The following is a 27,112-nucleotide window of genomic DNA, read 5'->3' as shown; positions in this document are numbered from 1 at the left end:
CACAAAAAACACTGGAAATCCGCGGAAAATCCGCAGGTAAAACGCAGTGCCTTTTACCCGCGGATTTTTCAAAAATGGTGCGAAAATATCTCACACGAATCCGCAACATGGGCACGTAGCCTTAGGGTTAGGGTTGGAATTAGGGTTGTGGTTATGGTTAGGGGTGTGTTGGGGTTAGGGTTGTGGTTAGGGGTGTGTTGCGGTTAGGGTTGTGTTTAGGGTTATGGCTACAGTTGGGATTAGGGTTAGGGGTGTGTTGGGGTTAGTGTTGGAGGTAGAATTGAGGGGTTACCACTGTTTAGGCACATCAGGGGTCTCCAAACGCAACATGGCGCCACCATTGATTCCAGCCAATCTCGTATTCAAAAAGTCAAATGGTGCTCCCTCACTTCCGAGCCCTGACGTGTGCCCAAACAGTGGTTTACCCCCACATATGGGGTACCAGCATACTCAGGACAAACTGTGCAACAATTACTGGGGTCCAATTTCTCCTGTTACCCTTGTGAATCAAAAAAAAATGCTTGCTAAAACATAATTTTTGAGGAAAGAAAAATGATTTTTTATTTTCACGGCTCTGCGTTGTAAACGTCTGTGAAGCACTTGGGGGTTCAAAGTGCTCACCACATATCTAGATAAGTTCCTTGGGGGGTCTAATTTCTAAAATGGGGTCACTTGTGGGGGTTTCTACTGTTTAGGCACACCAGGGGCTCTGCAAACGCAACGTGACACCCGCAGACCATTCCATCAAAGTCTGCATTTCAAAAGTCACTACTTCCCTTCTGAGCCCCGACGTGTGCCCAAACAGTGGTTTACCCCCACTCATGGGGTATCAGCGTACTCAGGAGAAACTGGACAACAACTTTTGGGGTCCAATTTCTCCTGTAACCCTTGGGAAAATAAAAAATTCTGGGCTAAATAATTATTTTTGAGGAAAGAAAACGTATTTATTATTTTCACGGCTCTGCATTATAAACTTCTATGAAGCACTTGGGGGTTCAAAGTGCTCACCACACATCTAGATAAGTTCCTTTCGGGGTCTAGTTTCAAAAATGGGGTCACTTGTGGGGGGTTTCTACTGTTTAGGCACATCAGGGGCTCTGCAAACGCAACGTGATGCCCGCAGAGCATTCCATCAAAGTCTGCATTTCAAAACGTCACTACTTCAATTCCAAGCCCCGGCATGTGCCCAAACAGTAGTTTACCCCCACATATGGGGTATCACCGTACTCAGGAGAGACTGGACAACAAATATTGGGGTCAAATTTCTCCTGTTACCCTTGGGAAAATTAAAAAATTCTGGGCTAAATAATTATTTTTGAGGAAAGAAAACGTATTTATTATTTTCACGGCTCTGCATTATAAACTTCTATGAAGCGCTTGGGGGTTCAAAGTGCTCACCACACATCTAGATAAGTTCCTTTCGGGGTCTAGTTTCCAAAATGCGGTCACTTGTGGGGGGTTTCTACTGGTAAGCCACATCAGGGGCTCTGCAAACGCAACGTGACGCCCACAGAGCATTCCATCAAAGTCTGCATTTCAAAACGTCACTACTTCACTTCCGAGCCTCGGCATGTGCCCAAACAGTGGTTTACCCCCACATATGGGGTATCAGCGTACTCAGGAGAAACTGGACAACAACTTTTGGGGTCAAATTTCTCCTGTTACCCTTGGGAAAATAAAAAATTCTGGGCTAAATAATTATTTTTGAGGAAAGAAAACGTATTTATTATTTTCACGGCTCTGCATTATAAACTTCTATGAAGCACTTGGTGGTTCAAAGTGCTCACCACACATCTAGATAAGTTCCTTTGGGGGTCTAGTTTCCAAAATGGGGTCACTTGTGGGGGGTTTCTACTGTTAAGCCACATCAGGGGCTCTGCAACCGCAACGTGACGCCCACAGAGCATTCCATCAAAGTCTGCATTTCAAAACGTCACTACTTCACTTCCGAGCCCCGGCATGTGCCCAAACAGTGATTTACCCCCACATATGGGGTATCATCGTACTCAGGAGAAACTGGACAACAACTTTTGGGGTCAAATTTCTCCTGTTACCCTTGGGAAAATGAAAAATTGCAGGCTAAAAGATCATTTTTGAGAAAATAATTTTTTTTTTTTTTTCATGGCTCTGCGTTATAAACTTCTGTGAAGCACTTGGGGGTTCAAAGTCCTCACCACACATCTAGATTAGTTCCTTTGGGGGTCTAGTTTCCAAAATGGTTTCATTTCTGGGGGATCTCCAATGTTTAGGCACACAGGGGCTCTCCAAACGTGACATGGTGTCCGCTAATGATTGGAGCTAATTTTCCATTTAAAAAGCCAAATGGCGTGCCATCCCTTCCGAGCCCTGCCGTGCGCCCAAACAGTGGTTTACCCCCACATATTGGGTATCTGCGTACTCAGGACAAACAGGACAACAATATTTGGGGTCCAATTTCTCCTATTATCCTTGGCAAAATAGGAAATTCCAGGCTAAAAAATCATTTTTGAGGAAAGAGAAATTATTTTTTATTTTCATGGCTCTGCGTTATAAACTTCTGTGAAGCACCTGGGGGTTTAAAGTGCTCAATATGCATCTAGATAAGTTCCTTGGGGGGTCTAGTTTCCAAAATGGGGTCACTTGTGGGGGAGCTCCAATGTTTAGGCACACAGGGGCTCTCCAAACGCGACATGGTGTCCGCTAACAATTGGAGCTAATTTTCCATTCAAAAAGTCAAATGGCGCGCCTTCCCTTCCGAGCCCTGCCGAGTGCCCAAACAGTGGTTTACCCCCACATATGAGGTATCGACGTACTCGGGAGAAATTGCCCAACAAATTTTATGATCCATTTTACCCTACTGCCCATGTGAAAATGAAAAAATTGAGGCGAAAAGAATTTTTTTGTGAAAAAAAAGTACTTTTTCATTTTTACAGATCAATTTGTGAAGCACCTGAGGGTTTAAAGTGCTCACTAGGCATCTAAATAAGTTCCTTGGGGGGTCTAGTTTCCAAAATGGGGTCACTTGTGGGGGAGCGCCAATGTTTAGGCACACAGGAGCTCTCCAAACGCGACATGGTGTCCGCTAACAATGGAAATAATTTTTCATTCAAAAAGTCAAATGGCGCTCCTTCCCTTCCGAGCCTTACCATGTGCCCAAACAGTGGTTTACCCCCACATGTGAGGTATTGGTGTACTCAGGAGAAATTGCCCAACACATTTTAGGATCCATTTTATCCTGTTGCCCATGTGAAAATGAAAAAATTGAGGCTAAAAGAATTTTTTTGTGAAAAAAAAAGTACTTTTTCATTTTTACGGATTAATTTGTGAAGCACCTGGGGGTTCAAAGTGCTCACTATGCATCTAGATAAGTTCCTTGGGGCATCTAGTTTCCAAAATGGGGTCACTTGTGGGGGAGCTCCAATTTTTAGGCACACGGGGGCTCTCCAAACGTGACATGGTGTCCGCTAAAGAGTGGAGCCAATTTTTGATTCAAAAAGTCAAATGGCGCTCCTTCCCTTCCAAGCCCTGCCGTGCGCCCAAACAGTGGTTTACCCCCACATATGAGGTATCAGCGTACTCAGGACAAATTGGACAACAACTTTCGTGGTTCAGTTTCTCCTTTTACCATTGGGAAAATAAAAAAATTGTTGCTAAAAGATAATTTTTGTGACTAAAAAGTTAAATGTTCATTTTTTCCTTCCATGTTGCTTCTGCTGCTGTGAAGCACCTGAAGGGTTAATAAACTTCTTGAATGTGGTTTTGAGTACCTTGAGGGGTGCAGTTTTTAGAATGGTGTCACTTTTGGGTATTTTCAGCCATATAGACCCCTCAAACTGACTTCAAATGTGAGGTGGTCCCTAAAAAAAATGGTTTTGTAAATTTCGTTGTAAAAATGACAAATCGCTGGTCAAATTTTAACCCTTATAACTTCCTAACAAAAAAAAATTTTGTTTCCAAAATTGTGCTGATGTAAAGTAAACATGTGGGAAATGTTATTTATTAACTATTTTGTGTCACATATCTCTCTGGTTTAACAGAATAAAAATTCAATATGTGAAAATTGCGAAATTTTCAAAATTTTCGCCAAATTTCCGTTTTTATCACAAATAAACGCAGAATTTATTGACCTAAATTTACCACTAACATGAAGCCCAATATGTCACGAAAAAACAGTCTCAGAACCGCTAGGATCCGTTGAAGCGTTCCTGAGTTATTACCTCATAAAGGGACACTGGTCAGAATTGCAAAAAACGGCAAGGTCTTTAAGGTCAAAATAGGCTGGGTCATGAAGGGGTTAATTGTTTGATTAGTTCATATTTTATAGAACAAGGATTTAACTACTGTACTATTCATAAACACTTCATGAATGACAGGTTTAGTGATATAATAGAAAAAACATTGTTCCATGTATAAATAGGTCGTAAAAATATTGGTTCTTTTAATCTGGTTTTTAACATATAATTGGGATCAGACTGTATTTAGAAAACCACACTTGAGGCTATGATCACCTTGTTTCTTTTTTCTTGCTCAGCATTTTCAACCTGAATGCACTGAACAAGTTGTGTTATGATGAATAAGATGTATTTATTCTGGCACTTCGGTATTTGTTTTTTTGTGTTTCTTTATTGTTGCCTATAAATGTTGAGTGCAATAATTTGTAATTTGAAAAGAAAAAAGGAAGAAACTCACAAACCTAAAATCAGATGATTCAAGGCTTTAAAAAAAAAAAAAGAATCTGAGAGGTCCCAAGTTGAATCCCTGTACAAATATAAACAAGAACACAAGTAACACACATGCATTTTTTCACAATTTTAAAACATATGTTTTTTTCACAATTGCGCATCAAGTTTTTGAATTTGATTTCTCCAAAACAAAATATAAAGAAACATAGTCTTGTTACATATGAAATTAAAGCCGGTACCGTTCTGAGAAAAATGATGCTTCTTCCACCTCTTTATCTTAATTCTAGCCCGAGATATGATAAAAAATGTAAAGCTATACCAGGCCAAAATCCGTGCTTTTTTGAAACGTTAAAAATCTGTAAAAAATTAACCGATGAAGAAAAAAATTCAAAACTTTTCATTTGTAATAAACTAAAGGTGTACTTCATAAAAACAAAAAATAAAAAAAAAATCTAAAGACGTGAGGTAAAAAAAATATTCATATTTGGATCACTTGATATGGAATGACCCTATACTGAACTGTAGGGTACATGTTTTTTCTATTAGTCACCTACTGAATAACCTTCAGGGGGTGAATTATGGGTATAGTTTTACATTTTGAATGAATAAAATTCAGTTGCATCCTTTTTTTTTGTCAGCAAACATGAGGAATGACAAGAGACAACCCATTTGAGAAGACCCAATTTTGGTTAAAACTATTCCAACATTATGAACATAAAAAGGCTTCTCCACTATGTGACGTCTCTGATGTTTATTAACAGTTGATTTCCAAGTAAAGTATTTCTCACATTAAGAAAATGTAAAAGGCTTCTCCCCTGTGTGACTGCTCTGATGTCTAACAAGAAGCACTTTCCATTTAAAACATTTCCCACATTCTGAACATGAAAAAGGTTTCTCGCCTGTATGAGTTCTCTGGTGACCAACAAGACTCCCTTTGTAGGCAAAATATTTCCCACATTCTGAACATGAAAAACGCTTCTCCCCTGTGTGAGTTATTTGGTGCCTAACAAAATTTAATTTGTTGTTAAAACATTTCCCACATTCTGAACATGAAAAAGGCTTCTCCCCTGTGTGAGTTCTCTGGTGACTAACAAGACTCCCTTTGTAGGCAAAATATTTCCCACATTCTGAACACAAAAAAGGCTTCTCTCCTGTGTGAGTTCTTTGGTGTCTAACAAAATGTAATTTGTTGTTAAAACATTTCCCACATTCTGAACATGAAAAAGGCTTCTCTCCTGTGTTGTGAGATCTTTGGTGTTCATCACGATTCCCATGGTCGGTAAAACATTTCCCACATTCTGAACATGGAAAAGGCCTCTCTCCTGTGTGAGTTCTTTGGTGTCTAACAAGACTCCCTTTCTGGTTAAAACATTTCCCACATTCTGAACAGGAAAAAGGCTTCTCCCCTGTGTGAGTTCTCTGGTGACTAACAAGAAACAATTTCCCTTTAAAACATTTCCCACATTCTGAACAGGAAAAAGGCTTCTCCCCTGTGTGAGTTCTATTGTGATGAACCAAATCTGATTTACATTTAAAAAAATTTCCACATTCAGAACATGAAAAAGGCTTCTCCCCTGTGTGAGTTCTATGGTGATGAACCAAATCTGATTTCCATTTAAAACATTTCCCACATTCTGAACATGAAAAAGGCTTCTCCCCTGTGTGAGTTATTTGGTGTCTAACAAGATGCTTTTTGCATGTAAAACATTTCCCACATTCTAAACATGAAAAAGGCTTCTCCCCTGTGTGAGTTATTTGGTGTGTAACAAGACTCCCTTTCTGGTTAAAACATTTCCCACATTCTGAACAGGAAAAAGGCTTTTCCCCTGTGTGAGTTATTTGGTGTCTAACAAAATTCCATTTCTTGTTAAAACATTTTCCACATTCTAAACATGAAAAAGGCTTCTTTGCTTTAGGAACAGTTTGTTTTTTAATGCCTTTTTTGTGACTTTGATTTTCCTTAGTAGTCAGTACTGAATCAGAAGATGGGACCTGTTTCATAGGATCAGATGACAGATCTTTGCTGTGAAGGGATGATGATATATCTGGAGTAATGGCATTCACTTCAGTTGTATCTTGTAGGATCTGAAGATCATCAGATTTAAAAATTGAAGATGTCGGCTGTCCCTCTGATCTCCTGGTACAGTCATCTGCTAAGATAAAAAACAATTTTTTTAAATAGAATATCCTTGAGTTTTACATTTTTGAACATTTATACTTAAACTGTCCATAAAATGGCAAGCTATGTAAAAAAAACTTTATTTACCAAGACAATGACAGTTCACAATCTAATAGAAAACCTTGTTGGATGAACCAGTAGTGTGTGGCGTTCAACTGTTTGTTCATTCTGCCTCCCAAATATCGAATAAAAAGAAACCAATCAATGTTATGTAGGCGAAAATAATACGAATTCTCATCTCACAAAAAACAAGTCCACAGTCAGGTCCATAATCTGTCAATGGAAAAACATAGGTTCCCACACTATTAGTGGCTCAAAGGCTGTTGAAAAGTAACAGAGTTTCTATAAACCAATCCAGTAAAATCCGCTCTCACTTCTGAGTCTTGCAGTGTGCTCAAACAACATTTAGGATCCCTGTATTTACCAATATTCTAGTGAGAAGACTCCACTTAATTTGTGATGTGTGTCTCCTGGAGCACAATCTGAGCAATCTGGGTAATAAAATGGCAGGTGTGTAATTTTCACTCTCCAACATCCACTTCGTGCTAATTTCCAGAAAGTGGATATGGAGTCAAAATATTCATTCCTCCTGCACACGTGGTCTAAATTGTTGGTACCCGTCGTTTAATGACAGAAGAAACCCACAATGGTCACAGAAATAACTTGAATCTGACAAAAGTAATAATGAATAAAAAATTTTAATCTATGAAAATGAACAAATGTAAGTCAGACATTGCTTTTCAACCATGCTTACACAAAATTAAAAAAAATTAAAAATACAACTCATGAAATAGGCCTGGACAGAAATGATGGTACCCTTAACTCAAGCGCTTCGTGATCGCCAACAGTAGATAAATATCGGCGCTAGCAGGGCTTTGTGCAGCACCAACGTTTGCCTACGGTCGGCGCACAAAGCTTACTGTGACCCCCGACCTCATCGAGACCTGACTGGTTCAGGTCCTGATGACATCAGCATCACACCAGCCAATGAGACAAATGACTAGGACAGTTGGTTGTAGCAATGAACTTTCCCCGGGCGATCTGCCTCATAAAAACGCTGTTACTCCTCAGATCTCCTGTCAGTGAGAGATTAGAGGAGAAACAGTGTTACAAGTGCTGCTGGCAACAGCTGAGTCAGTCAGCGATCTTGTTATAAAGTAAAAAAAACAGATAAGGCAGGTTGGGGTTAGTGCTATATCTAGGGTTAGTGTTGGGGGTAAAGTTAAGGTTACTGTTAGGCTAAAGTTAGGGTTACTGTTAGGGTTACTTTTAGGCTAAAGTTAGGGTTTGTTCTAAAGTTAGGTTTAGGCTAAAGAATTAGTCTTTTCTCAATTGTCTCCCCAATAATTTGGTCACGTCACATCAGAGTTTTCAATTTCCAGAAAAAATAAAAACGAATAAAATGGGCCGTCAGTATTATAGTGCAGAGGAGGCTTATGCACTTTTATGTTCTGACAGTGAAGAAAGTGCAGTGCCAGACGGCGATGTGGATTTCGAGGGCTTTAGTAGCAGTGACAGTGATAGATCAGAAATGAGCAGTGATTCTGGTCCATCCTCACACACATGGACCAGTACAACAAGAAGGACAAATAGCACTTCTGGAGAAATTTCTCCAACTCAGGGAACAATGCCCAGTACTAGCGCTGTCCCTAGTGCTCGTGAATTGGTGCACACCAATGTCCAAGGGGCTTTGCCTCTTGATGTAGCATTTCCCAGATGGGAGGCTTCGGATTTGGCTACTCCAGTCATCCATAATGTTAATGCCATTCCTGGTATAAATGTGGAGGTGGAAAATTTTGGACCTATTCATTTTTTTAATCTGTTTATGACAGATAACTTGCTAGAGCATATTATCCTACAAACAAATTTATATGTGTCCCAATTCATCAGCCAGAATCAACAATCCTATCATGCTAGGTCAAATTTATGGACACCAACTAATGTCCTAGAAATGAAAAAATATTTAGGACTTACATTCGCTATGGGGCTTGTTAAAAAAAAATGACCATTAGGTCCTATTGGTCAAACCGCCCTGTTCAAGCCACCCCAATGTTTTCTGCCGTTCTTGCTAGGACTCGTTATGAAATGCTCATAAGATTTTGGCATTTTAACAACAATAGTCAATGCCTGCCCAGAAATGCCCCAGAACATGACAGACTATTCAAAATCAGACCCATCATCGAAAACTTGACAGAAAAGTTCTTAAAGCTCTACACCCCAACAGAAAACATTTCCATTTATGAGTTCCTTGTAAAATTCAAAGGAAGACTGCACCTCAAGCAATTTATTCCTTCTAAGAGGGCAAGGTTCGGAATAAAGCTCTATAAAATGTGCGAGAGTTCAACCGGATACACATCAGCTTTTCGCATTTAAGGGAAAGATAGCCAACTAAACCCACCAGGATGTCCTACTTATCTGGGGACATCTGGATAAATCGTTTGGGAGCTGATAACTCCATTTTTACAAAAAGGCTACAATCTGTATTTTGACAACTACTACACCAGCAAACCCCTATTTAAAAGTCTGGTTGAACATAACATGGGGCCTTGTGGGACCATTTGCAAAAAACGTCAGGGGATTCCACAATCATTGGTCAAAAAAAAGATCTGAAAGGGGCAGTCAGGGGCTTTACACAATGGAAAGCTGTGTGAAAAAGATATTTTTATCCTGAGCTCGATCCACACAGATGCCACAAGGGCCACTACAGACCAACAGGGATCTACTACTCCTAAACCTGTGTCTGTCATTGACTACAACAAATATATGGGGGTGTGGACCTTGCAGACCAGGTTCTACAGCCATTCCAGGTATCAAGAAAATCATATACCTGGTATAAAAAGTTAGTCATTTGTTTGTTTCAGGTGGCCTCATATAATTCTTTTGTGTTATACAAAGAAGCCGGAAATGCAGATACTTCCCTTGATTATCAGGAAAAGGTCATTGAAATTGTTAACCCTCAACTGGTGAGGTGGGGTTTTTGTCACGCAACTGGTGATGTGGAGTTTCTTATGGGGCATAATCTTTGGAGCATCTTATGGGGCATAATCTATGGAGCATTTTATGGGGCATAATGTATGGAACATCTTATGGGGCCATTATTAACCTTTGTGCAGCATTATATGGGGCATATTTTAATATGGAGCATTCTATGGGGCGTATTTTGTATGGAGCATCTTATGAGGCCCATCATAAACTTTATGGAGCATTATATGGGGCTCCTGATTCAATATGGATATTCAAAAACACTTAACCTACTGATGTCTCAAATAATTTTACTTTTATTGGTATCTATTTTTATTTTTTAAATTTACCAGTAGCTGCTGCATTTTCCACCCTAGGCTTATACTCAATTCATTAAGTTTTCCCAGTTTTTTGTGGCAAAATTAGGGGTCTCGGCTTATGCTCGAGTATATACGGTACATGAGTGGTGATGTGGGGTTCAGCAAGGCCAAGACAGCACTTAGCGACAGCTAGCTCTGTTATGCGTGGCCAAAAGAGGCCTTGACGACATCCTGTTGACAAGGAAATGGATGGAAGCTAATGAGACATGTATCGTCATAACAGCATTTTTCAATGAATGGCAGCCGAACGAAAATTCCCTGGGCTGTGGCAAACCCCACCTCACCAGTTGAGGGTTAAGTAAATAAAAAAGTCTTTTTTCAGCTCACCTGTCCACTCTGTGCATGGCTGCCATCCCAGGAAAATCCAACAAGTAGTAAAAAATCCAGCACCAAGAGGTTGCACTACAAGAAGCTTTACTGCAAAATCTTCATTAAAAGCATGGACAACCGAGAATAGAAAAATGGCATAAATGGCATAAATAGCAGGGGTCCCAGACACCGCTTTACGCATTTCAGGGCCAAATATGCCCCTTAGTCATAACCTAGTGTTATACCAGTGAGTCAGGGTTTATATAAAACGCCCCATCACATGGTTCAGTTATTTCACACCCACAACATTAACACTCTTTCACCAGTACAAAAATACAAACTTAAACCCAACAATATGCTGCTGTCATTATACACAGTCAAGAGTTCAGTGATCAATATTAATAACACAATATTCTATCTGCGCTTATTTACACCGGTGGGACGGGCGGTCTCCATCATCAGGATCCAATGGGTTTCTCGGCTAAGGAGTTTTTGTCGCCAAGCGCCGCCCCTTCTGGGCTTGCTGACCGTTTCCATTCCGAAAAGCTGGAAACCGCTCAGATCACCGCCGTGCACCTGATAAAATGTCTGGATACATTAGAGGGATTAGGTCTCTGGTCACTGATCCCTGAGGGGCTCACTGAGGCTGCCGGAGGTCTCGTGTTGTGCCCCCGATATAGGAGCGATCACAGATACTGCAGGTAACCATGTATGTGACTCATGTACTACTGCAAGTCATAAAGTCACCAATAACCATGGTTTCAGGCCTCACTTAATAAATTGCTTGGTATTTCCTGCATATTTACATGCTTCACATCTGCCCCCGCAGCTGAAGAAACCTTTAGTAGACAGCCATGACCGCGTATGGCCAATAAAGGATACTTTCCGTAAGGCATCCCCCAACCCCCCACTACCCTGCTCCCTCTTAAACCCTTCCGTTTACTACCCAAGAAAAACACACCACCACTTTAATTTCTTTTTGGATAATTTGGCCAGAGCGGCCATTTTTATTAACAAACAAATACATAAATAACAACATGTAAACATTGTAAATGTAAAAAACCTCGAGGGGGGCGCTCTTGGAGCTAAAAAATCTGGCTCATAATAGGCAGAGAGCCTACCCAAAACTTTAACCAAAAACACGTATTTACCCTCAGCCGTAACCACCAGCTCGAGGGCACCATGTAACCCATTTCGGGCAAACCAACCACAAAGCTCCCGAGGTAAACACCCCGTCCAGAGCCCATAACAAAAGCCAGATCAACCCTATAAGCATCATCACCAACTCCAAGAACCCCACCCCCGCCAACGCCACTGTGACGATAATACAAAATTCTTTACCCTCAATGAGTTGAACAGAAAAAAATAATTTTTTTTTTATATACAAAATAAGAATTAAGCCAATCCACAGACCTCAACTAAGAATACATTGCCTCATAATACCACCAAACAGGGAGGGTGGGAGGGACTCACTTCGCCCGTCTAATAGTAACTGATCCCCTTTTCCCGCATTTTCCCAAGCCCCCACCTTCCCTTTGCATAAAATCTCCGCCCCCCAATCCTACTCTACCAATCCCGGGACCCCTTTCTTTTATTTCAAAAACCTACTGCACTGCTCCCTATGGCAACGCAGTCATGTGGGGGCTTCCTTTCAGCTGCGCCCCATACAGCCCCCCCTCTTGACCGCGTATGGCCAATAAAGGATACTTTCTGTAAGGCATCCCCCAACCCCCAACTACCCTGCTCCCTCTTAAACCCTTCCGTTTACTACCCAAGAAAAACACACCACCACGTTAATTTCTTTTTGGATAATTTGGCCACAGCGGCAATTTTTATTTACAAACAAATACATAAATAACAACATGTAAACATTGTAAATGTAAAAAACCTCGAGGGGGGGGGGCTCTTGGAGCTAAAAAATCTGGCTCATAATAGGCAGAGAGCCTACCCAAAACTTTAACCAAAAACACATATTTACCCTCAGCCTAACCACCAGCTCGAGGGCACCATGTAACCCATTTCGGGCAAACCAACCACAAAGCTCCCGAGGTAAAACACCCCGTCCAGAGCCTGTAACAAAAGCCAGATCAACCCTATAAGCATCATCACCAACTCCAAGAACCCCACCCCCCGCCACACACGAACAGCCCTGACCACCTCAGGCTCGTGAGTGCCCCACCATCGCCAAAGCTCTTTCTACTCCTTCCTGTAGACCGAGCGCCCATAAGTCCATACCGATCTCGTTAAGATGCACTCCATCATCCCTCCAGAAATTACCGACCCCGGCCTCTAGCTCAAAATGTCTCACGGCAATACCCCCGTTCCGGGACACAAAACTCGCCACCATCCTATTCAATTTCACCCTGGCTCTGTTAATCCCTTTATGGGAACGGGCCTCCCGCCACGTCCTCCGTGGCACAATGTCCGACCACACCGTCAGTATACCGGGAAAAGATACCCACAGTCTTAACAAGTCGAAACGGATATCCCGAATCAGTTCCCTCACTGGTTTTGCCCCTAAATCGTTACCTCCCAGGTGAACCACCAAGATGTCCGGGGGGCGATCCAAACGGGCGGCGCGGGAGAATTCCGGCAAGAAGCTACGCCACAACATACCACGAAGACCCATCCAACGGATGATCACTGCCTCCCGACCGAAACCCAGTTGCCTACCATTCGCCCGAGCATCAGCCCGGAGGGCACCCCAGTAAACAAAAGAGTGTCCAACAATCCACGCCAAGAAGGGGGTACGACCTGGAAAACATAACCACAATTAACAATACGCAAAAACACTCGTCCCCCCAGCCTTGCAGACTTAATGCCGCACATAAGACAGGTAACGATTAGAACTCCATCTGCCTATTTTCTTGATCACATCCGGCCCCAGGCCCAAACCATCGGCCTCGGACGCAGCCCCAATCCTAAAAGAGTGCGAACTGAAATTTTCCGGGTTAACGCCCAGTAAACCCAAGCCTTTCTTCAAAATGGCTGCAAACTGGAAACGTGACAGGAAATCCCCTTCTTGGTGTTGCAACAAAGGGCCTGACCTGACCGAGGACATATTCCAATATGCTTCCAAACAGTGTTGCGGACACATCCCGCTACCAACCACCCTTCCTAACACTACCTTCTTTCCCCTCCCTAGCTGATCCGTCTTTGAACGCCTTATCCAAAAAGCAATTCTCCCATCCCAAAAAACCACATCTTCCGCCAAAAGACCACCCGACCTGTCCTTGCTCGGGGAAACCAATTCTCCCAGACGCAAAGTACCAAAAAATGCTAAAGAAAAGGCCAACCGAAACAGTACAACCTCGAACTGAGATGAACAAATGACACCCAAGGCCTCACCTAACCGCTGCAACATCCCAAAAGAAATGGGCCTACGCTTATCAAAAGTCGAATTACCCTTGCGAAAACCCTTCAACTCCTGCCGTATCACAAAGTCCTTTGTAACGTCCCTCAATCCTTGCAGCTGAAAACCGAAAGCCAAACCTGCTATAAACTTGTTTAGCCTAGACACGGACCAACCCCACTACACCACCTTACCTATCAGTGCCAATAACGCCATTGTCCTATCGCTATCTGACTCAGCCGAGCCGCATTGGGACAACCAACTTTCCCACATGGCCCATGACGCCGCATAATCTGACCATGTCCTGTTTGACACTGAAGCTTGGATCAATCGGCCTCCCCTTCCGTAACCACCTGCCACAGATGCAAAGGACATGCTGCTCCTGCCGCCTCCGAATCTGGAGCCAATTCCCGGAATCGGTCCCACTGCAAACGAGACAAAGCGTCAGCTATATTGTTTTGAACTCCAGGCATGTGCACCGCCGAAATCCATGCATTCAACTCCAAGCATCTCAACACCAATTCCCTGACCAGCCTGATTACTGGGGGGGAGGAAGAAGATAGGCTGTTAATCACGGACACCACGCTTGAGTTATCACAATGAAAACGTACTCGCCGGTCCTGAAAATTGTCGCCCCAAATAAACACCAACACCACAATAGGGAACAGCTCTAACAATGCCAAATTCTTGGTAAGCCCCTTCTTTCGCCAATCCTCAGGCCACACCCCCACACTCCATTTTCCTCCACAGTAGGCCCCATAACCAACTCCACCCACTGCGTCTGTGTAGATCTCGCAGTCAAAAGCATTCAGATCCTCCCGCTGAATAAGCGACCTGCCGTTATAGCCTTCCAAAAAACGTTCCCAAACAAGAAGGTCGTCCTTATGTTCTCTACCCAAACGGATAAAATGATGAGCCGACCGGACTCCAGCCGTCGCCCTGGACAATCTGCGTCAAAATATCCTGCCCATTGGCATAATATGGCAAGCAAAATTCAGGTGGCCCAGCAACGACTGCAACTCCTTCAAAGATGCCTTCCATAATTTTCCGATCCTACTCACCTCTTGCTTAAGCAACATCAACTTATCATCCGGCAACCTACACTCCATTTTTTCAGAATCAATGAGAATCCCTAAAAAACTCAAGACCTTGCAGGGGCCCTCCGTTTTATCCTGTGCCAAAGGAACACCAAACTGTCCGGCCACCCATTCCATGGTAGCAAGTAGATGACCACACACCGCAGAATCCGGTGGACCAACAAACAAAAAGTCATCCAAGTAGTGAATGACCGAAGGAACAGCCGAAACGTCTCTCACTACCCATTCCAAAAAGGTACTGAAAGTCTCAAACAATGCACAAGAAATCGAACATCCCATAGGCAAACACCTATCCAAGTAAAAACCACCCTCCCACCAACAACCTAACAGAGGAATGCTCTGCGGGTGCACCGGCAAAAGCCTAAAGGCCGACTCAATGTCCGTTTTTGCCAACAAGGCCCCAGGCCCGTACTTTCGCACCCACTGAACAGCCGCATCAAACGAGATGTAAACAGCGGAGCACAACTCCTCCGCAATCCCATCATTAACTGAGGATCCTTTGAGATATGACAGGTGCTGAATTAGCCGGAACTTGTTCGGCTCCTTCTTGGGCACCACCCCAAGTGGGGAAACAATTACGTCAGCCATGGGCAACGAACTAAAAGGCCCCGCCATTCTTCCCAATTCAACTTCTTTTGCCAACTTAGCCGAAACAACCTCCGAATGCAACCTAGCCGATCTCAAGTTTTTTGTAGAAAAAGGGACAACATGCGTCGGGTGAGGGATCTTAAACCCTTCAAGAAAACCATCCCTAATAACCTCCGCCTTTTGACCATCCGGGTATCTATTTAGATAGGGGGCCATCTTTTGAAGCCTCACCGGAGTCACCCCCTTGACCGCCACCCGCTGATGGCTTACCCCGTGATTTCTTGAAACACTTAGCGGCCCCGTGAGAGGCCCTGTTACAGTGGGAGCACACGTGTTTACATTTACAGGTGGCGCCATACTTACACTGGCCCTCGTTAAACTGCCAGCATGTCCCCGTTTTTTCCTTTGCCCCCTGTGACCCATGTCCTCCGCCTTGTCCTGACTGCTGACTGCTACCCTCCCACCCCCTTGAAAGGACTGCCCATATCGCACCGGAGCCATCACCTTCAACCACAATCCAATGTCCTTTTGATCCCACCTTATCTCGGGCCTCACCGCTTTTCGCTGCCTGAACTGTTCATCGTATCGCAGCCCCCGTAGGTACGATGTGCTTCTCCAATAGCATCCAAATAACAAAACAGGCCTGAGCAATTCTCGGGGAATTTCTCCCCTATAACACTCGCTAGAATGGCAAAGGCCTGCTGCCAGTTAACGAACGTCTGAGGAATAAGGCGCCAACGCCTCTTTTCTTCCTCCTCCTTTTTGCTGTCGTCTTTCTTTCCTTTATCCAAATTAAATTTTTCTAAAGGAAGGAGAGAGAAAATCTCTACGTATTCGTCTTTCCAAATCTTTTCCTTCACCTCCTTCTTCAAATGGGCCCCCAGCGGGCCCTCAAAACACACATAGACCTCGCCTTTTGCCCTATCATCTAACTTAACGGTATCACCTTTCCCTGTTTCCGTTTGCACTGACACCGACACCCCAGCCGCAGAAGAAGGCGGCCCGCTACCAGAGCTCGCAATCTCACTGGAACCCCCTGCTCCACCACCAGCAACTGACACCCAAGCCCCAGCGGGCGACGATCCCACACTATCAGCAACCGCATTACCCCCGCCACCATCCAATCTACGCAAATCTGCGACATACCCGCCAAAAGCTCTCTAACACCCGGAACCTCACTACTGCCCCCACCTCGCTCAACTAAACCCGAAACACCCGGCACTGGAAAAAGACTGGACATATACTCACGGGGCTGTGCAGGTGCTGTGTCCCCACCAGCCGTGCTTCCTGAATCCTGCTGGTCCCTTTCGTCGCGATGTTCGTTCCCGGAATCGTCGCTGCCACTCATCTGCCCCAGGCCCGCGCCCCTGGCCTCCACGTCACCAGGGGGGACCGAGACTGGTGAAGGCGACCGGTCCCTCGACCTCCTGCTGGATCTGGATCTATCAGCCTCCGTGGGTCCTCTGTTTCCTGCAGCCGGACTGTCTCCTCTGGACACCGCGACCCGCTCCCTGCCGCGATACGGCCACTGGCCTGCCCGACATCCTGCTCTGCCGTCCGGTCCCCGAGCCAGGTGCACCGGACGGATGGGATCCAGGTGCACCCGCCGCAGTCTTCCCCGGCTCCTGCCTCGTGTATGATGCCGCCGCTGCTGGGCTCCTCCCTCGCCCCGTCGCTTGTGCTGCCGCCACCGCAGGAGATGCTCCCCGGCGGGTAGAAGCTGCAGGTTCCAGTGCTGCGGCGCCCCCGCGCCCTCTGCTAGGCCGCACCGGAAGTGCGGCCCTGACATCCTGTGCAGCGCCGGCGTCCTGCCGTGCCTGCACCGCTCTCCCAGCACCACGCCGCCTCGCGCCGGCAGGGCCGCCTGATGGATTCCTGCCGGAGGGGGGGGGCGGGCAAGGTGGATCCGCCGCGTCCCCCAGCCCCCGCAGGGTCCCGGGATGGGCTCCGCGGCCTGCGCCTGCCGCGCGGTGTTATGTTGGGGGACAGCCTCTCGGGCGGCCTCGTCTGCCTGGTCCTGCTGCCCCGGCTCCCGCTGTCCTGGCTCCCACCATCGCCGAGCAGCCCGGTGAGCTGCTCCTCCAGCCATCCGGCCCTCCTGGATCTAGCCTCCCTGCGAAGCTGAGCGACCAAGCTGTCCACGGTAGACATGGTGAGTAGCTGTGGCAGCAGGTCCACTCACTTCACCCGTCTAATAGTAACTGATCCCCTTTTCCCGCATTTTCCCAAGCCCCCACCTCCCCTTTGCATAAAATCTCCGCCCCCCAATCCTACTCTACCAATCCCGGGACCCCTTTCTTTTATTTCAAAAACCTACTGCACTGCTCCCCATGGCAACGCAGTCATGTGGGGGCTTCCTTTCAGCTGCGCCCCATACAGCCCCCCCTCTGGACGTTCTACCAGGACCATCCATCACCAGACTAGGAAGGTGGGAGCTCTCCTTAATAAACCCCCTCCTGAAGAATACTCTCCAGAGCAGGATCGCTTCTGAGCATTGGCGAGTGTTTAGTGAGAATCATCTTTATCTGGGTGTCCTCTCTGCTATAGGTGGTGACAAATGTGGGTTTTTGATCTTTTTTATGGAATTTTACCAGGTCAGTTCTGGGGATTTTTTCCAAAGCCCAATTCTGATGACCTCTTTCCCTCCAGCGTGCACAGATGTCTACTCTCTTTTTCATGTAGGATTCATGGTCGCTGCGGATTCTTTTAGATCTATATAATTCTCTCCTAGGGATATTAACCCTCACATGTCTGGGGTGACAGGAATCAGCTCTCAGATTGGTGTTGCCCATAGTTTCCTTGCGGAAAGAAGTAGGTAGTTTTTACCTTATTCCTGTCCAGCGTCAGACTGGAGTGCCGAGGGCCCACCAGTAACATTGATTTTGGGGGGCCCACTTTTCACCTGCTTACAAATATTCAAATATTACACTACCCTTGTTCCTAAATGTACCTATATCTCTATTTAATAATAAACTGGGCAGTTGGGTTAATAAATGATGAGGTGCTGCTTTTTTTCTGTAGAGTGAATCAACTGAATTATTCCAAGCACTGTCCATACATTGGGGCTGGTGGTCCAGATCTGCACAGGGGTCCACCGGGGGATTCCCCTGCGGTCCAATCTGAGCCTGTTCCTGTCACTCAGAGATCAATAGATCCAGAAAAACTGATGCTAGTTTTATTATGGGTGTGGGTAAAAATGGTTATAGTTATTATCGTTCAGATAACTCATACATTTGGGAATCTCGGAAACGTCAGTGCCAATGCTCAGAAGCGATCCTGCTCTGGAGAGTATTCTTCAGGAGGGGGTTTATTAAGGAGAGCTCCCACCTTCCTAGTCTGGTAATGGATGGTCCTAGTAGAACGTCCTGGTTGTCTACTAAACGTTTCTTCAGCTGTGGGGGCAAATGTGAAGCATGTAAATATGCAGGAAATACCAAGCAATTTATTAAGTGAGGCCTGAAACAATGGTTATTGGTGACTTTATGACTTGCAGTAGTACATGTGTCACATCCATGGTTTCCTGTGATCTCTCCTACATCGGCTGCACAACACGAGACCTCTGGCAGCCTCAGTGAGCCCCTCAGGGATCAGTGACCAGAGACCTCATCCCTCTAATGTATCCAAACATTTTATCAGGTGCACGGCGGTGATCTGAGCGGTTTCCAGTTTTTCAGAATGTGAAGTGTCAGCAAGCCCAGAAGGGGCGGAGCTTGGTGACAAAAACTTCTTAGCCGAGAAACCCATTGGATCCTGATGATGGAGACCGCCCGTCCCACCAGTGTAAATAAGCGCAGGTAGAATATTGTGTTATTAATATTGTTCACTGAACTCTTGACTGTGTATAATGTGTCACACCGTAAGCGACGATAAAGGGGCAGGACGGCGTACTGGGACCCACTCCTGTCCCTGCCACTATAATGGGGCCCAGGCTTTCCCTTATCTCGGGGTACCTATGATGGTTAGGAGGCCCGAGCCGCCAATGTATCCCTGTCTCCTGTGCAGGCCCTATAAGGGGCCTCCTCTCCCCCAAAGGAGGTGGACTGCACCAGTGTATAAATACAACAACTAACAGGGTATACAGACAAGGTAACTAAAAGTCTCAAACTCACCAAATGCTCACACAACCACAGAGGAAACACAGAGAAGGGAAGAGAAGGAATAAACTAGGAAGGAAAAATGATAATTACTTACGGGTAATTTGATTTTCCAGAACCATGACAGCACCGCATGTGAGAGATGGCATCCGCCCCCAGGAACAGGAAACCTGTAGCAGAGATAAAAGAGTGGGGCGGCCCTTCTCTCCTCAGTTTGTTTCAGAGTATGGAAGATGACCGCTTTGTTAGTATACACTCATGTATTATATTTACATTGTATAGCTCTTTATTAGTTTTTATATATACATATATTTCTTTGTCTACATATAAACATCTACTTATATATATCCCCTTTTTTTTTTTTTTTTGTGAATCACACAACCATCACCAAGATAGGGCGGGAATTAGCGCGGTGCTGTCATGATTCTGGAAAATCAAATTACCCGTAAGTAATTATCATTTTTTCACTTCACCATGACAGCACTGCATGTGAGATGAAGAAATAGAAGACTCCTAGGGTGGGACAACAGCAGATAATACTTTTTTCCCAAAAGACAAGTCTGATAGACCTAAGTCTAGTCTATAATGTCGGAAAAAGGTAGAGGGTGAAGACCATACTGCCGCTTTACAAATATGTTCCACCGAGGCGTTCGCCCTTTCCGCCCAGGATGTGGCAATAGCGCGCGTGGAGTGGGCCGTAACACCCAGTGGGGGAACTTGACCAGAAGAGGAATATGAAAGTGAGATAGCCGAACGTAACCACCGTGCAATAGTTGCCTTTGAGGCCTTTTTTCCCCTGTTTGTCCCCTGGAAGGCGACAAAAAGGGCTGATGACTGACGCTAAGATTTTGTGGCTTCTATGTATTGAAGCAGGCAATGTCTGACATCGAGACAATGGAAGGTTTGTCCTCCCTGGGAATTTGGTTGAGGACAGAATGAGGGTAGAATAATTTCCTGGTCCCTATGAAATTTTGAGTTGACCTTTGGAAGGAAGGCCGGGTCGGTTTTGATAACCACTTTGTCATCATGGAAGGTAGTGTAAGGGGGATTTACCGACATAGCTTGCAGCTCGCACGTACGACAGGCTGAAGTTAGGGCAACCAGGAGGACCATTTAAGGGTTAAGGACTTTATTGAAATCGAATCAAGAGGCTCAAAGGGGGACACGGTTAGAGCATTTAAAACTAAATTTAGATCCCAGGGAGCCACCTTAGGTAATAATTTTGAGGGTCTAGATGTAAAGGAGGCTCGGATGAACCTATAGACCCAAGGGTGGTCGGCAAGTTTTTGATCAAACAGAGCACCCAGGGCAGAGACTTGCACCTTTAAGGTGCTAGTAGATAGCCCCCCTCTCTAACCCTTTTTGGAGAAATTCTAGAATTTCTCTTACCGGGACTTTTTGGCTTGTCTCGGACAATGGACGCCCTGAGAATTCCAGAAATTTCTGCCAAATTTGATGATATTTTTCTGAAGTGACCTTCTTTCTGCTAGAGAGCAAAGTGGTCACTAAAGGGTTTGAGAATCCCTTTGCTAACAGAAGCCCCCTCTCAAGTTCCAGGTGGTGAGGTGTAGCCCGTGTACTTGGGGATGTTGAACTGGTCCCTGGTGTAGGAGGTCCGAAGCATCCGGGAGGATCCACGGGTCCGAGATAGACATGTGTCTGAGTCCTGTGAACCATGCCCTTTTGGGCCAAAAGGGAGCTATGAGGATAACTCGTGCCTTGACTTCCTGAATTTTCTTGATGACTGTCGGGATTAATGGTATCGGGGGAAATGCGTACGCTAGATGGAAGTTCCATTTGTATAGAAGCGCATCCACTCCCTCCGGGTGTTCTCTCGGGTTCAGAGAATAAAACTTCGCCACCTTTCGATTTTCTCTTGTGGCAAATAAGTCTATTTCTGGAACGCCCCAACAGGCACAGATTTTCCCAAATATTCCCTAGTTCAGGGACCATTCTCCCTGATGCAATATGTGACGACTTAAGAAGTTGGCTACTTGATTTTCTGATCCCTTTAAGTACGTTCCGGTTAAGGACAGAAGATTGTTCTCGGCCCATATGAAAAGCTCTTTGGCTTCCGCCATAAGGGAAGGGGATCTTGTGCCCCCTTGATGATTGATATAGGCTATTGTTGTGTTGTTGTCGGACAACACCACTACATGTCTCCCCCGAATCCCTTCTCCTATGTGAAGATGTGCTTGTCTTACTGCCGACAATTCCTTTAGATTGGAGGACGCTACTATCATTGAGGCCTCCCATTGTCCCTGTAGGACCTGATCCTCCAAATGTGCTCCCCATCCCCACGGACTTGCATCGGTAGTAAGGACTACCGGGTTCTGCACTGACCATGGCACTGCGTTGCTTAAATTTTTTACTTTTAGCCACCATTCTAGTGAGTTCTGAACCTTTGGAGATAGACAGATTTTTCGGTTCAGATTGTATGGATTCCTCATTTGTTCGGACAGTATCTGCCATTGTAACTCCCGTGTATGGCTTTGTGCCCACCGTGTTGCTGGAATTGTTGCTGTTAGAGTTCCTAAGAGCGACATTGCATTCCGTAGTGAGATGGTCTGTTGTAGCTGGAACAGTTGTATTTTCTGTTGAATAATTTGAATTTTCCTCTGTGGGAGGACACACTCCTGTTTGACCGAATCCAATAGGATCCCGAGGAACTCTTGAGTTTGTGTTGGGACAAGTCTTGACTTTTTCAGATTTATAATCCATCCTAACCTGGTTAGTACCTCTAGTACTCTTGCAACTGTTTTCTCGCAATTTTCTTTGTTGTTTTCTATCACCAAAAAATCATCCAAATAAGGTACCAGCATTATGTCTTCTTTCCTGATGAAGGACGCCACTTCGGAGATGATTTTTGTAAATACACGGTGTTAAGGACTGGCGGAACGCACCAAGTATAGATGATATGAAACTAGGTGCGTTCGCAGTCCGAGGTCCACCGTGCAGGTAAAAACCCTGCTGCTAGTAAGACGGACAATATGGTGGTACTATAAGTATACATGCACGGGTTAACTTCACCCTGCGTGAAGGAAGCGATCCTGTTGAGTCACAGGACCGCGGTACCGCACATAGAGCGCGAGCAAGACGTCAGCGAACACAACCCCAACACAGGATTGAAGTCCGATTAGACCACTTGCTGGCACAACACCGCAACTGGGTGTGTAAGGAAACTATTAAATAGTATATAAAGGCACGAGAGTGCATGCAGTGCCGCACTGATGGACGCCACTAACCACCCAGGCTTGGGTAAGGAAAGCGCAGAGGAAGCGCACGGCGCCGTACAGGCGGTCACAGCAACTAGACGCTGTTATGTGTGTAACGTGCTGTTGGATAAGTCGGGCGCTAGATAGCAAACATACACCTTCCGCAAACAGTCATCCAATAGGGAGGGTATTTTAAAGAGCGACTTTCACTCACAACACACACACATATTATCAAGACAATACTAGGGCATGGCCGTGCGGTCATGCGCAGTTTATATAGTTGCAGCACAGGAAGCTGCTACCGAAGTTTTGCCCTTTCAGGACCTTCCTGGAGGACCAATGGAATGTGCTGCAGTACCTGAGCATGTGACCCTTGATCTCCAACGGGAGATCTTGCCCTGGGCATGCTCAGTGTGTGAAAATAAGGACTTAGTCCCAGAGAAGCCTGCTCGCCGCAGATCAGTGCAGGGTACAACAGGAGAGCCAGAAAAGGCAGTAGTAACCCTCTGCACAGAATCAGTCCCAGCAAGACGCTGGGAGCGACGCCTCCACTGAGCAGACCCCACTGCGGCCGATGCAGAATGGGAGACCGCAGCAGACACGGATCGAGATTCCTCCTGTGCAGCAGAGGAAACTCGACTCCTAACACACGGGGCGCTATGGCCACCCCGAAGGGGAGACATTGATATTGTAGATGGGTGGGGGTGTTCGCAAGATTTACCAGTAGCCTCAGGTACTGTTGGTGCTGGACTGCGATTGGTACATGATAGTACGCATCTGTAAGATCGATGACTGCCATGTAACAGTTTGGGTCGAGTACTTTTACCGCTGTCTTCAGGGTCTCCATTTTGAATCTTTCTATCTGAATATACTGGTTTAGCGCTTTCAGATTGAATATTACTCTCTGTGAGCCATCTGGTTTTGGTGTTAGAAACAGGGTGCTGTAGAACCCTTTCCCTATCTCTTGATGAGGAACTCTTATTAATACTTCCTTTTGTATGAGGAGGAGAACTTTTTCTAGTGTGGCCTGATTTTTTCCCGACACTTGGGTCATTTTTACACGATTTGGTGGGAGGCTGGAGAACTTGAGCTTTAACCCTTCTGACAACAAGTTGATTATCCATTGAGATGCCGGCAATTCTGCCCAGTGGCGGACAAACCATCGGAGTCTTCCGCCCACTGGGATTTTGACGTCATTTATTTTTTTGGATCATATTTGGGGGGAGGCTTATTGAAAAGGAATCCCCTTTCTTTTCGATCTTTCCAGGGTCTGCCACGACTAGACCTGTCATCTGATCGGCCGCGGGTCCCTCTATATCCAGATCCACGAAAGGACAAACGAGAGGTTTCCCAACGGCGCCTAGGAAAAGAAGGAGGTGGAAACCGTTTCTTCTTGTCTGACGCCTTTTCAAGGATCTCGTCCAGAGCCTTACCAAAAAGATATTGACCTTCACAGGGCAACCCACAAAGTTTGACCTTCGATTGGAAGTTAGCCGTCCAATTTTTTAGCCATAATGCTCTACGACCTGAGTTAGATAGAGCACATGCACGTGCGGCACCTCTGACAGAATCAATTGAAGCGTCTGCCAGGAATCTTGTGGCGCCCTGTAGAGAGGGTAAAGCTTCTAATAGTCTCTCTCTCGGGCATTTGTTTTTGACCTGGTCACTTAGCTCCTCTAACCACTTGACCATAGCACGTGCCGTGCAAGTGGCAGCAACGCCAGGTTTAAATGACCATGTCGCCGCTTCCCAAGCTGATTTTAGAAAGGCATCTGCTTTCTTGTCTAAGGGATCCTTTAAGGCTCCCATGTCCTCAAATGGTAACGCTACCCCTTTAGAGGTCCTGGCGATGGCCGCGTCTAGTTTGGGAGCCTTTTCCCATTTTTCACATATTTCCTCATCAATGGGGTACTAGCGTTTCAAGGCCTGAGGGATGGAAATTTTTTGTTGGGCTTTTTCCACTCCCTTTAAATTAAATTTACTATATTTTCATGGAAAGGAAAAAATTTACGCTTCTTCCCCTCCAAGTTACTGAACATTGTGTCCTGGATTGACCGCGGCTCTTTAGGAGTTTCTACCCCCATAGTTGCTCTAACGAGTTTGAGTAATTTCCCAATCTCTTCTGACTGGAAATAAGGGTGGCCATACTCCGAGGAGTCTAGGTCTGAGGCATCAGAGGGGGTTAATATGCCTGGTTCGTCCCCCGATTCTACGGCCGACCCTTGTTCACTTGTTGGGGGAGGGGGAGGTGGGGTTCCCTTTACTGTATGTTGTTTCAGCTGCTCCTTTACTGTCGATTTGACTTCTTCTCGTATTATTGACTTGATATTCTGTAATAGGGAAGAAGATTCTTCCGCAACTGTTTTGTCAATACAAGGCTGGCAGATTTTCTTCTTGTATAAATTAGGGAGTGAGTCTTTGCATAGGGCACAGACCCTATTTTTTTGCTTGGATGTGGCTTTCCTCCCCTAAAAAACATGTAGTGTATTAGTGTATCAGTATATGTGGTTTTTTGCCTTACAAAGGCACTCACCCCTCCAGGACCCTGGATACCGCAGTGGCTTGTGCCTCCTCGGAAATCCTCGCAGGCATCAATGGCGTATCCGGATCCATCGCTGGCTCGGTCATCTTAGCAGGCAGTTTGCTTGCTGTGAAGGACCAGCGATCTCCTTGGTTGCTGTATTTTAAATCAGGAGCGGGGTGCGCGCCTCTGGATCAACTTCCGCCCAGAAGTGTCCAGCACACCGGCTCCCTCAGCGTGTGACGTCACCTTCCTGCGACCGGAAGTCGTCATCCTTCACCTCGGCGCCAGCGTCGGTGAAGGACACGCCCCCAAACCCCGGACCAGCCTCCTGCACAGAGCGGTCGCCGGGGAGTCCAGCAAGGGACTACGACTACGCCAGCCTCTTCACCCGGACAGCACCGCACGCGATGCCGCCGAGTATGGCTGGCCCCCCCGCGGACCTCGGCCTCCGGACCGGAATCATCAGAGGGAGATCCCTCCGGAGGTAGGAGCTCTGCAACAGGCGTCCACCTGCAGGAACAGGAAACCAAACCGAGGAGAGAAGGGCCGCCCCACTCTTTTATCTCTGCTACAGGTTTCCTGTTCCTGGGGGCGGATGCCACCTCTCACATGCAGTGCTGTCATGGTGAAGGGAAAAACAGGTTTTACATGCAACTAAAACAGCAAACATCGATCTCTGTAAATAAACATCCAACTCCAACACTACGCTCCTTCAACCTCCAAGCCAGGCAGTAGAACTGATCACTGACAATAGCTGAAGTCAGGACTGGGTCTATATAGAGGATAAGATTACAAAATCCACTTCAGCTGAGAGACCCAGCTCTCAGCAACAAGGTTAACTTCTGCACTGCTGGCACAAAGCAGCCAGGTCAGAATACAGGTGAGCTGTTTGTGAACGAGGCCCAAAGCGCTGCGGTTCTCTGGAACCTCTCTGTCGCGGTAGCCCCGTGACATAATGACAGCAGCAGATTGTTGGGTTTAAGTTTGTATTTTTGTACTGGTGAAAAGAGTTTTAATGTTGTGGGTGTGAAATAACTGAACCATGTGATGGGGCTTTTTATATATAAGCCCTGACTCACTGGTATAACACTAGGTTATGAATAAGGGCATATTTGGCCCTGAAATACATAAACCGGTGTCAGGGACCCCTGCTATTAATGCCATTTTTCTATTGTCGGTTGTCCATGCTTTTAATGAAGATTTTGCAATAAAGCTTATTGGACTGCAACCTCTTGGTATCTCATTGAAAATCTTGTTTTTGAAAATGTTGTCCTCGCCAATCCATTAGAATCTGAAGATGCCTGAAGACTCACTGAGCGACATTTTATTGCCCTCATTCCAGCAACTGAAACAAGAAAGAACCCCCAGAGAAGATGTCGTGTATGTTCCAAGAGAGAAATGAGGCATGATACCCGCTATTATTGCCCACAATAATCATCATTGCCAGCCTTATGCCTCCATGACTGATTTATAATCTTCCACACAGAACCATGTTTTTAAACTGTTTTGACATTCAAGCATTTGGTTTATTTAGTGACAGACACATCTGAGTAGAGCTGGCTTAACAATTTCCGGGGGTAGGTGAGGGGATGTCTCCAGAGACACAAGCTGGGCACAATATATTGGGCACTACAATGACATGTTTGCTCCAAAACTTCCACTACGTGTTTCTGGAAATCATCCGTATAGTGAAAATGGTCACTATATCCATAGATGAATAACCAGAGGGGAGTTATTTCCAAAATGGGGTCA

The 27,112-nt window shown here is 45.5% G+C and overlaps 1 protein-coding gene across 3 annotated transcripts in view; it reads right to left on the bottom strand.

Moving 5' to 3' along the window:
* Positions 1-4,427: 4,427 nt before the first annotated feature.
* The window catches only part of LOC138662842 (oocyte zinc finger protein XlCOF22-like), a 35,636-nt gene continuing 12,951 nt past the window's right edge, over positions 4,428-27,112 (bottom strand). The window contains exons 7-8 of one of the 3 annotated variants that reach the window (XM_069748818.1): positions 10,509-10,607; positions 4,428-6,814 (exon numbers count right to left, since the gene is read on the bottom strand). In XM_069748818.1, the coding sequence (XP_069604919.1) occupies positions 5,451-6,814; positions 10,509-10,607 (1,463 nt within the window). In that variant the 3' untranslated portion in view covers positions 4,428-5,450. The remainder of the gene's footprint in view (positions 6,815-10,508; positions 10,608-27,112) is intronic. The other 2 variants (XM_069748819.1, XM_069748820.1) reach the window with 2 other exon arrangements.

This window comes from Ranitomeya imitator, chromosome 2 (genome assembly GCF_032444005.1).
Source record: "Ranitomeya imitator isolate aRanImi1 chromosome 2, aRanImi1.pri, whole genome shotgun sequence".
NCBI classification, from domain to species: domain Eukaryota; kingdom Metazoa; phylum Chordata; class Amphibia; order Anura; family Dendrobatidae; genus Ranitomeya; species Ranitomeya imitator.
Note: the sequence above shows the minus strand (reverse complement) of the source record. Positions and strands in the feature narration are given on the sequence as shown.